The sequence below is a fragment of the Microtus ochrogaster genome, chromosome 1 (genome assembly GCF_000317375.1).
Source record: "Microtus ochrogaster isolate Prairie Vole_2 chromosome 1, MicOch1.0, whole genome shotgun sequence".
Lineage (NCBI taxonomy): Eukaryota > Metazoa > Chordata > Mammalia > Rodentia > Cricetidae > Microtus > Microtus ochrogaster.
The window spans coordinates 14,387,485-14,400,805 of record NC_022009.1 but is presented as its reverse complement, the minus strand read 5'-3'; the positions used below and the strand labels follow the sequence as shown (position 1 = coordinate 14,400,805).

The 13,321-nt window shown below is 46.2% G+C and overlaps 1 protein-coding gene across 1 annotated transcript; it reads right to left on the bottom strand.

The window, feature by feature from the left end:
- Positions 1 to 7,021: 7,021 nt before the first annotated feature.
- On the bottom strand, positions 7,022 to 9,638 carry Hspa2 (heat shock protein family A (Hsp70) member 2). The gene has a single exon (XM_005343229.2). The coding sequence runs from the start codon at positions 9,389 to 9,391 to the stop codon at positions 7,484 to 7,486; it is 1,908 nt and encodes a 635-aa protein (XP_005343286.1). The 5' UTR covers positions 9,392 to 9,638; the 3' UTR covers positions 7,022 to 7,483.
- Positions 9,639 to 13,321: the final 3,683 nt, after the last annotated feature.

Sequence of the window (13,321 nt, the reverse complement as noted above, 5' to 3'; positions counted from 1 at the left end):
AACCCTATCTCGAAGAGCATCTCGAAAACAAACAAAAAAAAAAAAAAACAAAAAAAAAAAAACCAAACAGGACAAGCCAGGCAGTGGTGGCACACACCCAGCACTCAGACGGCAGAGGCGGGTGGATCTCAGTGAGTTTGAAGCCAACCTGGTCTACGAGGCAAGTTCCTGGGCAACCTGAGCAGTCTCTGTTACATAGAGAGACCCTGTCTTGAAAAAAAAAACAAAACAACTAAAACCTAGCCAGTACAGTGTGCAAAGCATTAGCCTTAATGAGTACTCAAAATCAATGTTGCTCAGAACAAAAGCAGGAACTTGTTCAGTGTTGGTGGATATTCAAGTGAGCTTGTGTTCACTTCCGGCCACGAACCTTGTTCCTTCTCTTCACAGTTGAACTGATAGGCAGACTTGGGTTATTTTCCCCTCTGATATAAGCAATGCTGGATGAAGAGGCAGGTGACTAGGAATGTCTAATGAGTCTGCTTCTGAATTCCCACAGCTGAACTGGTAGGAGATGCGCAGTAAACAGCCGAGAATACCTGCCCATAAACTTTACGGTTATAGCAGCTTGCATGTTGATGCCTGCTGCCCTGGTCTCCCAGGCTCCCAGTCACTGGGTATGGTGGTCTAAAGCTGCAATCAATAAATCCCTGCCCTGTTCACTGGAGTCAGTTCTACCCATTCCTCAAGCTGAGTTCACTGCATGGAGATCCACCTGTACACCTCCAGCACTAGTCTGAAGTGAAGGGCCAAGCGGGCTTAGTTACTGAAAGGGAAAGAGTATAATATCCCAGATGCCAAGAATTATTTAACAGCTACTATCTACAACTTGGAGGGGAGTGAACCAGGAGAAAATGAGATAAAGTTTCAGAAAAAAACCAAGACCAAGGAATCTAGTTATTTCACAACCAGGGGAGAAGGTAAGAATAACCCTCTTCAGGTAGCCCTCTGAATGCTTTAAGTGCTAAGAGAACACCAAAGGGTTTTGTAGACCTCACCCTTTCTAACTAAACTAAGGTAAAAAAAAAAAGTTTCTGAGAAATTGAAACATTATTTAAAATTACCATGTGTAGCCTGGCATGGTAGTGCAGGCCTGTAATCCCGGCACTCTGGAGGTGAGGTGGAGGCCAGCCTGGAACCCATGTGGTGGAAGCAAGAGCTGACCCCAGAAAGTCACCCCCACTATCCATATATATAGGGAAGCACGGACCTACACAAACACGCACACACACACACACACAAATGAAAGGAGCAAACTTTTTAAAGTTCATACTGTTATAAAATAGAAATATTGAGTTACCTTCTAATACTTAATACTCCTAAGTATCCTAAGAGAGAAAGAGTTGTTTGGGCCTAATCAAGAGAAACTCCTAGCTGGGTGTGGGTGGCACACGCCTTTAATCCCAGCCCTCAGGAAACAGAGGCAGGCGGATCTCTGTGAGTTCGAGGTTAGTCTGGTCTGCAGGTCAACAGAGTTTCAGGACAGGCTACAAAGTTATGAGAAACCCTATTTCAGAAGGAAAAAAAAAAGACAGAAACTCCTTAAAATCTTACTGAAACTAAGGAGCAGGGCTTGATGAGATGGGTAAGAGGTTAAGGCCGTTCTTGCAGAGGACCTGGGTTTGGTTCCCAGCACCCACATGATGGCTTAAGCTTATAACCCTGTCTCTAGTTTCAGGGATCAAACTTCCACTTCTGGCTTCCAAGAGCAGCAGTTACACACATGATGTACATACATATATGTATACACAGCACTCATAATACATATTTATAATTCAAAAAAGCAATTAAGAACATGTAACAGAAAGCAAAGTTTCTGGTCTCAGAATTTTAGACCTGTATATAAACACATGCTTGTGTTGGGCACGGTAGCACATGCCTTCAGTCCTACCCCTAAAGAGACAGAGGCAGGCAGATCTCTGTTAATTCTAGGTCAACCTGGTCTACATCATGAGTTCCAGGACAGTCAGGGCTATGTAGAGACACTGACTCAAAAAAAAATTATACGCTTATTTAGTGAAAAGGTAATAAAGATATATATGCAATGTCGTAATTCTGCTCATAAAAAAAAAAAGAACAATGCTTGAGATGATCATGGCAGTGCATGCCTGTGATTCCACCATTGGAGGTACTGGGGCAGGAAGACCGGGAGTTCAAAGTCTGCCTGAGCTACATATCAAGCTAAACTTAAGAACAAAATGTTTGTGATGCCAAATATTGAATGAACATTTTTATTTGCCTAACCTCCAGTTTACAACCAAGCTTCTCCGCCATGACAGCGGGAAAGCAGTGTCCATGGTATCTTGATTGGTTCTGAAGAAAAAGATATTTTAAAACTGAGTACTGTCCCACTAGACCAGAAATGCATATGTTCTGGAAATATTTACATTCCAAGAGTCATACCAAGAATAAAACTGGCCGGGCAGTGGTGGTGCAGGCCTTTACTTCACTGGGAGTAAAGGAGGCAGAAGCAGGCAGATCTCTCTTGTGAGTTTTAGGCCAGCCTGATCTATACAATGAGTTCCCAAATGGTCAAGACCACACAGAGAAACTCTGTCTCAAAAACAAAACCAAAAAAAAAAAAAAAAAAAAAGAGAGCGAGAGAGAACAAAACTGGATTCTTTGAGTGACCTGTAATTTTCACTCAGGAATGAAACTTTGTATATGGCTTCTAATGGAGAGCGTTTGTTCATGCCTATTTATGCATTAAGCATACAGGTGCAATTGAGCATTCCCATACTTCATTTTAAAGATTCCTTTTTATTATTTCAATCGTGTGTGTGTGTTATATGCACATGAATACAAGGGCCCTTTGAGGTCAAAGGTCTTAGATACCCTGGAGCTGAGGTTACAAGCCCTTGTAATCTACCTGATGTGGGTGCTGGAAATTGAACTCAGCTCCTCAGGAAAGCAGTATGTGCTCTTAACTACTGAGCCATCTCCCCAGCCACTTCTACTTTTGTTTTGTTTTGCATTTGTTTCTTGAGACAGGATTTCTCTGTGTAGCCCTAGCTGTCCTGGAACTCTGTAGACCAGGCTGGCCTCAAACTCACAGAGATCCAGCTGTCTTTGCCTTACAAATGCTGGGATTAAAGGCGTGCGCCACCAGTGCCCAGCTACCCCTTACTCTTCTTAATCCTATCATACATATTCCCTCAGCAGGTCTTGACATATGGTTATGAGTTTAAATCTTTACTCACATTCGTTTATGTGTCCATGTGTGTCTGTGTGTGTCCGTGTGTGTGTGTGTCCATGTGTGTCATAATAAACAGGTGGAGTACCAAGGACAACTTGTGGGAGTTTGTTCTTTCCCATGATGCAGGGCCTGATCATGAGGATGGAACTTAGGCACTCAGGGTTGGTTTGTTTTTAAGTTCCAGTCTCGAAATGCAAGAGAAATATGCTTTGCAACACAACTTATACAACCTACAATTTTAAGTGGGAATGTCTTATGTGCCTGTCCACTCAGTTTCATAAAAGATCTTTTTTATTTCATCCAGATACTCAGATTGTACTCCTGCTTAAGATGTAAGGTTGAAAGCTATCGGGCTGAGGGTGTAGCTTGGTTGTAGAGTGCTTGCCTAGCATGCACAAAGCCCTGGTTAAAAAAACAAGTGGGGGACTAGAGTGATGGCTCAGTGGGTAAGGGTGCTGACTGAGGAGCCTGAGTTCCATCCCTAGGACTCCTGGGGTGGGAGGAGCTCTCTCTCCAGTTGTCTTCTGCCCTCCACATGTGCACCATAGCAGAAATGCAAACACACATGCACATAACACAACTGTCATTTTGAGAAAAAGATCGAGGCTGGAATGATGGCTCAGGTTAAAATCACTTGTTGCTCTGGCAGAGGATCCAGGTTCAATGCCCAGGACCAAGGTGGCAGCTCACATCTGTCTCTAACTGCAGCTCCAGATCCGGTGCTTGCTTCTAGCCTCAGTGGGTACCAGACACACACATGGTGTAGATATACATGCAGGCAAAATACCTAAATAAAAATTTTTGGTGGCGTATGCTTTTAATACCAGCGCTCAGGAGGCAGAGGCAGTCAGGTCGGCAGATCTCTGTGAGTTCAAGGCCAGCCTGGGCTATAGAGCTAGTTCCAGTACAGTCAGGGCTGTTACACAGAGAAATCCTGTCTTGAAAGACAAAAAACAAAAATTAAAAGATCAGTAATTCTAGCCTGGCGATGGTGGCGCACGCCTTTTAATCCCAGCACTCGGGAGGCAGAGGCAGGCGAATCTCTGTGAGTTCGAGACCAGCCTGGTCTACAAGAGCTAGTTCCAGGACAGGCTCCTAAGCCACAGAGAAACCCTGTCTCGAAAAACAAAACAAAACAAAACAAAAAAAAAAAAAGATCAGTAATTCTTGAAAGTCTCTTTTCCTTAAGTCTCCATTGCATACTGAATGTGTGATATATCAAAAATTCTATTAAGTTTTATATAAGCAATATCTCCTAAGTCATAGGTTTTAATGCCTTTCCATTACATATATAAAACTCTATAAAAAATTTTATTTATTTATTTATTTATTTATTTATTTATTTTGGTTTTTCGAGACAGGGTTTCTCTGTGGCTTTGGAGCCTGTCCTGGAACTCCCTTTGTAGACCAGGCTGGCCTCGAACTCACAGAGATCCGCCTGCCTCTGCCTCCCGAGTGCTGGGATTAAAGGCGTGCGCCACCACCGCCCGGCTCTATAAGTTTAAAGTGAGATTGTTTCTCAATGTCATATATCTCAATACTGTAAACATTATATCTTACTTTTCACCTCAAAACAGGGATAAAGTAATCATTCAGATACAAACGTGTGCCTGTTTTAATAAATTGTCTATCTTTAGCCCTTCGCTTTCTAGTTGCAAACATATCACATTTATTTTAGACACTCTGGCTACTACTTGGACGTTCCAATGATGCTAATTATTCCTTGAACTGTAATTTAACCCTCCTAAGAGCAGACATTGTTTCCACTGTTATTTGACCAGGGCTAGTCTAACGTGTGGTCAGGAGTTCCCAGGTATTCTTGAGTTACCAGTTTCAATTACCTCTTGGAAACACTAAATGGCTACTTTTAGTGGCATTATCTTAGTAATATTCGAATCTAGATAAATTTGAGAAGACGAAATTAAAAATTTAAAAGTCTACAAAAAAAAGGCTTTTTACTTTACAAAATAACAATAAATGAGGTATACTGAGGTTAGTGTAATAGCAAGTGGAGATCAGACCACAGTAGCATTGGTCATTGAGACTTTAGAAATCTCTTCTAAAGTGAGGCCTGAAATCAACACACCAACTTGCACTTGTAGAATGGCCTTATTATTTGAAATCATCAGAGGTCTGGGGATATCGAGTGCTCTGCTAGCATGAACAAGGTGCTGAGTTCAGTATTACCTTCTGGTACCCCACTCCCTAGGAAAGGAAAACAAACGAACAAAACCCCTAAATTCATAAAGGACTAATAAAAGAGCTATATACCGAATATTGTCCTGGTAAAACTCATGTAAAAAGTCACTTTAGAACCTTTAATCTCAGCACCTGGAAGGCAGAGGTGGGTGGATCTCAGTGAGCCCAGCCTTACTTACAAGTGAGTTCCTGGACACTCAGGACTGCCTGGGAGGGAGGAGTCACTTTAAGACAGGGTGGTGCACAACTGTCATCCAGCATTTGGGGTCAGGATTTCAAGGTCATCCTCAGCTACACACTGAGCTTCAGGTTAACCTGGGCTACTTAAGACACTATTTCAAAAACAAAATCATTCTAAACTATTAATTTCAAAGTACTCTATCAAAAATGTATGTGATGGCCTATATAGCCTGGCTTCATGATGTCTTTTGATGTTCATAGGTGGGAACTTTCACTAGTGTTACATTGGCATAAATTAATCTGCCTTCACATTATGAAGTATGGAGTAGTCTTTGAAACAATTGCACAACTGCCCATTTATCCTCCTGCCCCCACCTCAGTGAGGCTTGCTAAAAGATCTAGCTAAACACCAGGGTCAGCTATAATGCTAAAGTCATTATCAACACCCAATAGCCTTAGATTAACTTGCTTCCTAATTTTTAAATTAACGTATACTATTAGTCCAAAAATAAATCTCTGTGAATGGAGGATCCACTATTAAATTGAAAATTTAGCTTCTAAAATGCACTAGTATTTTAAAAATAACACGAATTTTTATAATGTTAGAAAGATATTAAAATGTCTATGTGCTGTTGAAATTATGCATTTTCAAACCAACTACCAAATTTCTCCCGAGTTCCCCTTAAAGGAACTTTTAAACATAACTCCATGAGAAACTAAAAACTAAGAGGCTCAGCCGGTAGAGGTACTTGCTACCAACCTGAAAACCTGAGTTCAATCGTGGGGACACACATGATGGGGAGAACCACTCATACAGTGTCCACCCCCCAGTCGATGGGACTAAAAACTTAACTAGAGTAGTGGTTTGAAACAGGTTATTTTAAGAGCTCTAAGATCTTCAAATCAGAAAAGGAACCACTTCCCAAATAATTACAGCCGCCAAACGGGTTCTTACAAAATTTGCCCTAAGTTTGGCAGTTGAGCTGTTTCACAGAAGCTGGAACAAGCGTGACCAGACTTGGCCTCAGCATCAAACCCTTTTGCACTTGCCTGCTGGCTCTTGTTTCAGGAGCCTGAGTACATCTTTCTATACTCCCTGTGGCCACTAAGAAAAGATGCTGTGTTATACAGGATCTGGAATACAGCTTGCACTTCCCTCCAACATTCAGGGAGGTTTTTGTTGTTGTTATTATTGTTGCGTTAAACTTGAATACTAAAGCCAGGGCTGAGGAGTTTAGATTCACTTGAAGACCCCATCAGGTTTCTGTATACTAAAGAGGGTGTAGTTTACCAAAATTCTTCACCCTTTAAATTGTCGGTTATTTGAGGCAGGAACTTCACCTGAGAATTAGAGAAAATTGGATTAGATAAATTTCACATCATACTAACTTAAAGATCAATATGAGCAAAACATGGGAAGATGAAATTGAAAACTCCAGACAGCAATTTTGCAATCAAGTTCAGCTTTACTATACATTTGCATTTATGTCTTCACAGAATATACCTGTCTTTAAAATTACTGAAATGTTTATTTTAATCTCAAAGTAAAAATAAACAATTCAAGTCCCTTTGTATTCAGTGGTACCAAGCAAGCTTCCATTGGACAGGTGTGCAAACATGCTCAAAAAAATGCTCAAATCAGCAATCACTTAAAATGTTAAAATGCATTAAAGAGAAACCTCATTTCCCCTCATTTTCTCCCCCCCCAACCAAACTTTAGAACTAACCTTTTGTAACTAAACTAAGGTGTTGCACCTTTCCTTTCTGAGGCCCGCACCAGGCTAAAGACTTCCAACAATAGGTCTCTCTTGGCACGAGGACATTTCAAAGAAACCAAAACAAAAGGGGAAAGGGGAGTGAGGAGGGAGAATGGAAGAGAGATTTACGCGGACTGCAGTGCAAGCTTAGTTAGTCCACTTCCTCGATGGTGGGGCCTCCAGAGGAGCCGCCTCCGCCGCCGCCGGGACCGCCTTGGTAAAGTTTGCTGATGATGGGGTTGCACACTCTCTCAAGCTCTTTCTGTTTGTGTTCGTACTCATCTTTCTCGGCCATCTGGTTTCGGTCGAGCCAGTTGATCACCTCCTGACACTTGTCGAGGATCTTGTTTTTGTCCTGCTCGCTAATCTTGCCCCTCAGCTTCTCGTCTTCCACCGTCTGCTTGATGTTGTAAGTATAGGACTCAACTGCGTTTTTGGCTGCCACGCGATCGCGATTAGCTTCATCTTCCGATTTATACCGCTCTGCCTCCTGCACCATACGGTCAATGTCGTCCTTGCTCAGACGACCCTTGTCATTGGTGATGGTGATTTTATTTTCCTTACCGGTGCTCTTGTCGGCAGCAGTGACGTTAAGGATGCCGTTGGCATCGATGTCGAAGGTGACCTCAATCTGGGGGACCCCGCGGGGTGCTGGGGGGATCCCAGTCAGGTCGAACTTGCCCAAGAGGTTATTGTCCTTGGTCATGGCCCGTTCGCCCTCGTACACTTGCACCAGCACGCTGCTCTGGTTGTCTGAGTAGGTAGTGAAGGTCTGCGTCTGCTTGGTGGGGATCGTGGTGTTTCTCTTAATGAGCGGGGTCATGACACCGCCAGCTGTTTCGATGCCAAGCGACAATGGAGTCACGTCGAGTAACAGCAGATCCTGCACATTCTCCGATTTGTCGCCGATGAGGATAGCCGCCTGCACAGCGGCGCCGTAGGCCACCGCCTCGTCTGGGTTGATGCTCTTGTTCAGCTCTTTGCCGTTGAAGAAATCCTGCAGGAGCTTCTGGATCTTAGGGATGCGGGTGGAGCCGCCCACCAGCACTATCTCCTGGATCTGGCCCTTGTCCAGCTTGGCATCGCGCAGAGCCTTTTCCACCGGCTCCAGGGTCCCTCGGAAGAGGTCCGCGTTGAGCTCTTCGAAGCGGGCGCGGGTGATGGACGTGTAGAAATCCACGCCCTCGTAGAGGGAGTCGATCTCGATGCTGGCCTGCGTGGACGAACTCAGGGTGCGCTTGGCGCGCTCGCAGGCAGTGCGCAGCCGGCGCACCGCGCGCTTGTTGGGCCCAATGTCCTTCTTGTGTTTGCGCTTGAACTCCTCCGCCAGGTGGCTGACCATACGATTGTCGAAGTCTTCGCCACCCAGGTGGGTGTCGCCGGCAGTGGACTTCACCTCGAAGATGCCATCCTCGATGGTCAGGATGGACACGTCGAAGGTGCCCCCTCCCAGGTCGAAGATGAGCACGTTCTTCTCTCCGCCCGCGCAGCCCTTCTTATCCAGGCCATAGGCGATGGCCGCTGCCGTGGGCTCGTTGATGATACGCAGCACATTGAGTCCCGTGATGGTGCCCGCGTCTTTGGTGGCCTGGCGCTGCGAGTCGTTGAAGTAGGCGGGGACGGTGATGACCGCGCTCTGCACCTTGCCCCCCAGGTAGGCTTCGGCGATCTCCTTCATCTTCGTGAGGACCATGGAGGAAATCTCCTCCGGGAAGAAGGTCTTCATCTCCCCCTTATATTCCACCTGCACTTTGGGCTTCCCACCCTCGCTCACCACTCTGAACGGCCAGTGCTTCATGTCCGACTGTACCGTGGCGTCCTCGAACTTCCGCCCGATCAGCCTCTTGGCGTCGAAGATGGTGTTCGTGGGGTTCATGGCCACTTGGTTCTTGGCGGCGTCGCCGATGAGGCGCTCGGTGTCGGTGAAGGCCACGTAGCTGGGGGTGGTGCGGTTGCCCTGGTCGTTGGCGATGATCTCCACCTTGCCATGTTGGAAGACCCCCACGCAGGAGTATGTGGTGCCCAGGTCGATGCCGATGGCCGGGCCGCGGGCGGACATGCTGACTGTAAAAACAAACACACAAAACCGGGCACAGCGACGTTAGGACGAGAGACACGAGAGCTCGGACGCCAGCCAACGGTCACCCCGCACAGCTCTCCTCGAGCGCGACCTGCGTCTCCCGGCTCCCGGGGCTCGGTTCCCGGCTCTTATAGACGCCCTCCTGCCTTCTGGAAGCTCCCAGAGCCAATCCGCCCCCGGGACCGCCCGCACCAACCCGTCCGGCGCCCCCACAGGCTCGCCTGGTCGGAGTGACCAGCCGGTGGTCCAACAGATAGCTAGTTGGCTGGGGGGCGGGACTCCGGCCCCGGGCGGGGAGACCGAGGGGCGGCCGTTATGCAAATGAGGCCCCGCCCAGTGCCTCCCGCCGCTTGGGGGCGTTAGGCTCGCGCCCGGGGAACCGGGGCGTTTGCCCCTTCCCCGCCCCTCCCTCTCTCTGCCTTTTCTACTGTGTGATTCGTTGACATCTGTCAGATTGGCAGGGCAGGTGCCCAAGAGCAGCGCGGAACTCTAAGGGTGCGGCGGAGGGGGAGGCAGGGCGGATGCGGAGCTGGTCTCCCTGGGGGTTTAAGTGTGGTTCGGTACCGGGTCCCGCCACGGAACCAGCTTCCCGGGGGCTGAATTCTTTCTGGGGGCGGTTGCACGGAATAAAGAACGGCTGGGACCTGCTCTCATCTTCCCTTCCCCGTGGGGCTGGGCGTAGGGCGGTTCCGGGACGGGGACTGCGAGATGTGTGTGTGTGGTGGGGGGGGGGGAGGCGAGTTTTTCCTCCCGCCTCGGTCGGTGCGCGCCGGGAAGGCTGCGCGGTGCTTACCCGGGCGGCGCGAGTTCACGGCCCGCGGACCTCCTTACTCGGTCCCGCTGTCCCCCACCCCCGCCCTCCGCTTGCTCCGTTTTCTCTTTCAAGCGCCCATATCGGCGATTTTGGCTCCTTTCCGGTACCGTGAAATACACCCACGTCACCCCTCTGACTACTGTCCGCGCACTTGAGATCCGGTTTAGGAACTAGTCGTTTTGCAGCTGTGCCCGGCTGAAGAAGTTAGGTTGGCAGCATAGACTTGTGAGAGAAGGTAGATGAAAAAGAGTCCCCATATTTCGCTCCCTGTGTGGATGGGATCCGAGAATAATTCTGGAAAGCGCTCTCTGGCGCGAGGGGGTGGACCGAACGAAGCTGGCTCCGGTAAAAGGACTCCTGGTGGAAAACGGAGAGCTGTAACGTAGAGCCACCGCTTCGCCTTACGGATGGGTAGCTGAGCACAGTCAACCCCGAAAACCTTGGCAGGTGCCTAGTATGAAATGAAAAGAAAAAGGGAAATGGTCCGTTCTCAGGCGTTGTGTGATGAAGGGGTAAACATAATTCAAGAGACGTGCAATGAGAGCACATGGCCGGGACACACACAGACCTAGGGAAAATGCCAATGAGCGCGTCCCGGAAGAGGCAGCATGCCTAAAGTCTTGCCAGGACGGTAAGAAAGGCGTTCTTCATCCAGGTTGAGGTGTTGGAGTGTGGGCAGGGACGAGGGCAGATGGGTTCGGGGTCAGGATACGCTCAGCAGGCTTTTGTGCAGTTGGGATTGTTTTTATTTTTGAAGCTTCAGGAGAGAAGCGCCTTTTATAACTCGCTAGTGCGTTGTGAGAGACAGTAATGGAGAAGAAATTTCGTGTGAGAACCAGGAAAGTTTTCCGTGTCCAAAAGGTAATGTTGACAGAATTCTATAACACTTTAAAATATTTTTTACTCGTGTGTGTGTGTGTGTGTGTGTGTGTGTGTGTGTGTGTGTGTGTGTAGAGGGGGTATTGCAGTATGGTGCAGGTGCCTGCAGAGGCCCTAGAGCTGGAGTTAAATACGGTCTCAAGCCACCTGATGTCGATGCTGGGAATTGAACCCCCAGTCCTCCGGTAGAGCAATAAGTGCTCTTCAGTCTTGAGCCATCTCTCCAGCTCAGAATTCTATAAAATTTAGCCCAGAAAAATTTAAAGATTCTTTTATTTATTCCTATATGTAATTTCTAGTTTTAAAAAACACATTTGCTGTTGATTTCTTCATCTTATTGATATAGCTGGTTTAACTACAATCCTCTATTTTTCCATGAAAGAAATTAAAGAAAATTTTGAAATAGGAAGAGTGTTAAAGAAAATATCAGACCGGGTGGTGGTGGTGCACACCTTTAATCCCAGCACTTGGGAGGCAGAGGCAAGTAGTGAGTTCCAGGCCAGCCTGTTCTACAGAGTGAGTCCCAGGACAGGCTCCAAAGCTACACAGAGAAACCCTGTCTTGAAAAACAAAACCAAAAACTCAGACCAGGCATAGTGATATATGCTTACATACCCAGCACTGAACTGCTCTTGCGGGCCCTGGGTTCAGTCCCCCCCCCCACACACACACACACAGCCATCATGAACGGCAGTTCTAGGGAATGTCACTCTTTACTGATCTCCCTAGGCCCTTGTACTTAAGTGCACATAAACTCACAGAGGCAAACATACATATACATACATACGCATACATACATAATACACATACATACATACATAAAAAAGAAACCTTAGGAAGGCAGATGGCACACACACAGACAAAACACCTTTATTATATTCTTTTTTTTTTTTTTTTTTTTTTTTTTTTTTTTTTTTTTTTTTTTTTTTTTTTTTTTTTTTTTTTTGGTTTTTCGAGACAGGGTTTCTCTGTGGCTTTGGAGCCTGTCCTGGATCTAGCTCTATAGACCAGGCTGGTCTCGAACTCACAGAGATCCACCTGCCTCTGCCTCCCGAGTGCTGGGATTAAAGGCGTGCGCCACCATCGCCCGGCCTTTATTATATTCTTATTAGAAAATATTTTTAAAAATGAATCTTAAAACAATAAGGGTGTTAGTGGGCTAGAGAGATGTCTCAGCAGTTAAAAGAACTTGCTCCTGTGGAGGACTAGGTTAGGTTCCCAGCATCCACCTGGGGGCTAACAACCATCTGACCCTCCAGTTCTAAAGAATCCAATGCCCTCTCCTGGCCTCTGAGGGCACCACACATGATATGGTGGTGTCTTCTTCAAACAGTTTGAGCAAAGCAAGACTGAGAGCCAGCAGGCCCAAACCTCGGCAGTGCAGAGACCCTGAGAGCTTCAAAGGGAGCGGCTCTTCTGTGACGTAACCATGTCCTATCTATGCAGGCAGTCATTGCAGACAACTCTTGCAGTATCCCGCCACAGTCGCCTTTAACGGCCTTCGGAAACAACAACAGCAGTTACACCTGCGTTCTTATTTTTAGCTGTTTTTTTCTGCTTTCAGCTTTCTCCTGGTGAACTGATGTTTACATGTTTCATACTCTACGTGGTCTCGAGCCTCTCCCACAGATACAGCATATATTCATTTTGTTGGTATCTTACATTCCTCTTGTTTGTATTATGTTCTAAAACAGGTGTTTTTTTTTTCCTTTTTGCAGTTATACCTCAGGATTCGATGAAAAAAGTTTGGGTGGGTATGGTGGCACATTATAATCTCAGCACTTAGGATGGAGAGGCAGGAGGATTATTACATAGTGAGTTCCAGGCCAGCACGGGCTATAGATTGAAATAGTAAACCCAAAGTAAATAGATTAATTAAAATCACAGCTCATTAAAATGGATTAAATCAGCCAGTTTTGACCAGATAATATCTGTGTTATCAGTGCTGTAGTGAAACAGGTGAAGATAACTGAGAACCCTCGCTGCTGCGGGGTTTGCCGGAGAGATAAGACCCTTTAATATTAATTTGTGTGGGCTCAGCCTAAGGAGCTAATAGAAAATGCCTGTGTTATTATTTATGGTGGCAGCAATAAATTGGAAATGACTTAAATATTGAACACAGAAATCGATTACATATATGCACATGATGAATTATGTAGCGACAAAATTATGTACAAAGCTTTTTTTTTTTTTTTTTTTTTTTTTTTTTTTTTTTT

Bases quoted from the DNA above. Each gene is read 5' to 3' on its own strand.
- Hspa2 (XM_005343229.2), bottom strand. From the start codon at position 9,391: ATGTCCGCCCGCGGCCCGGCCATCGGCATCGACCTGGGCACCACATAC.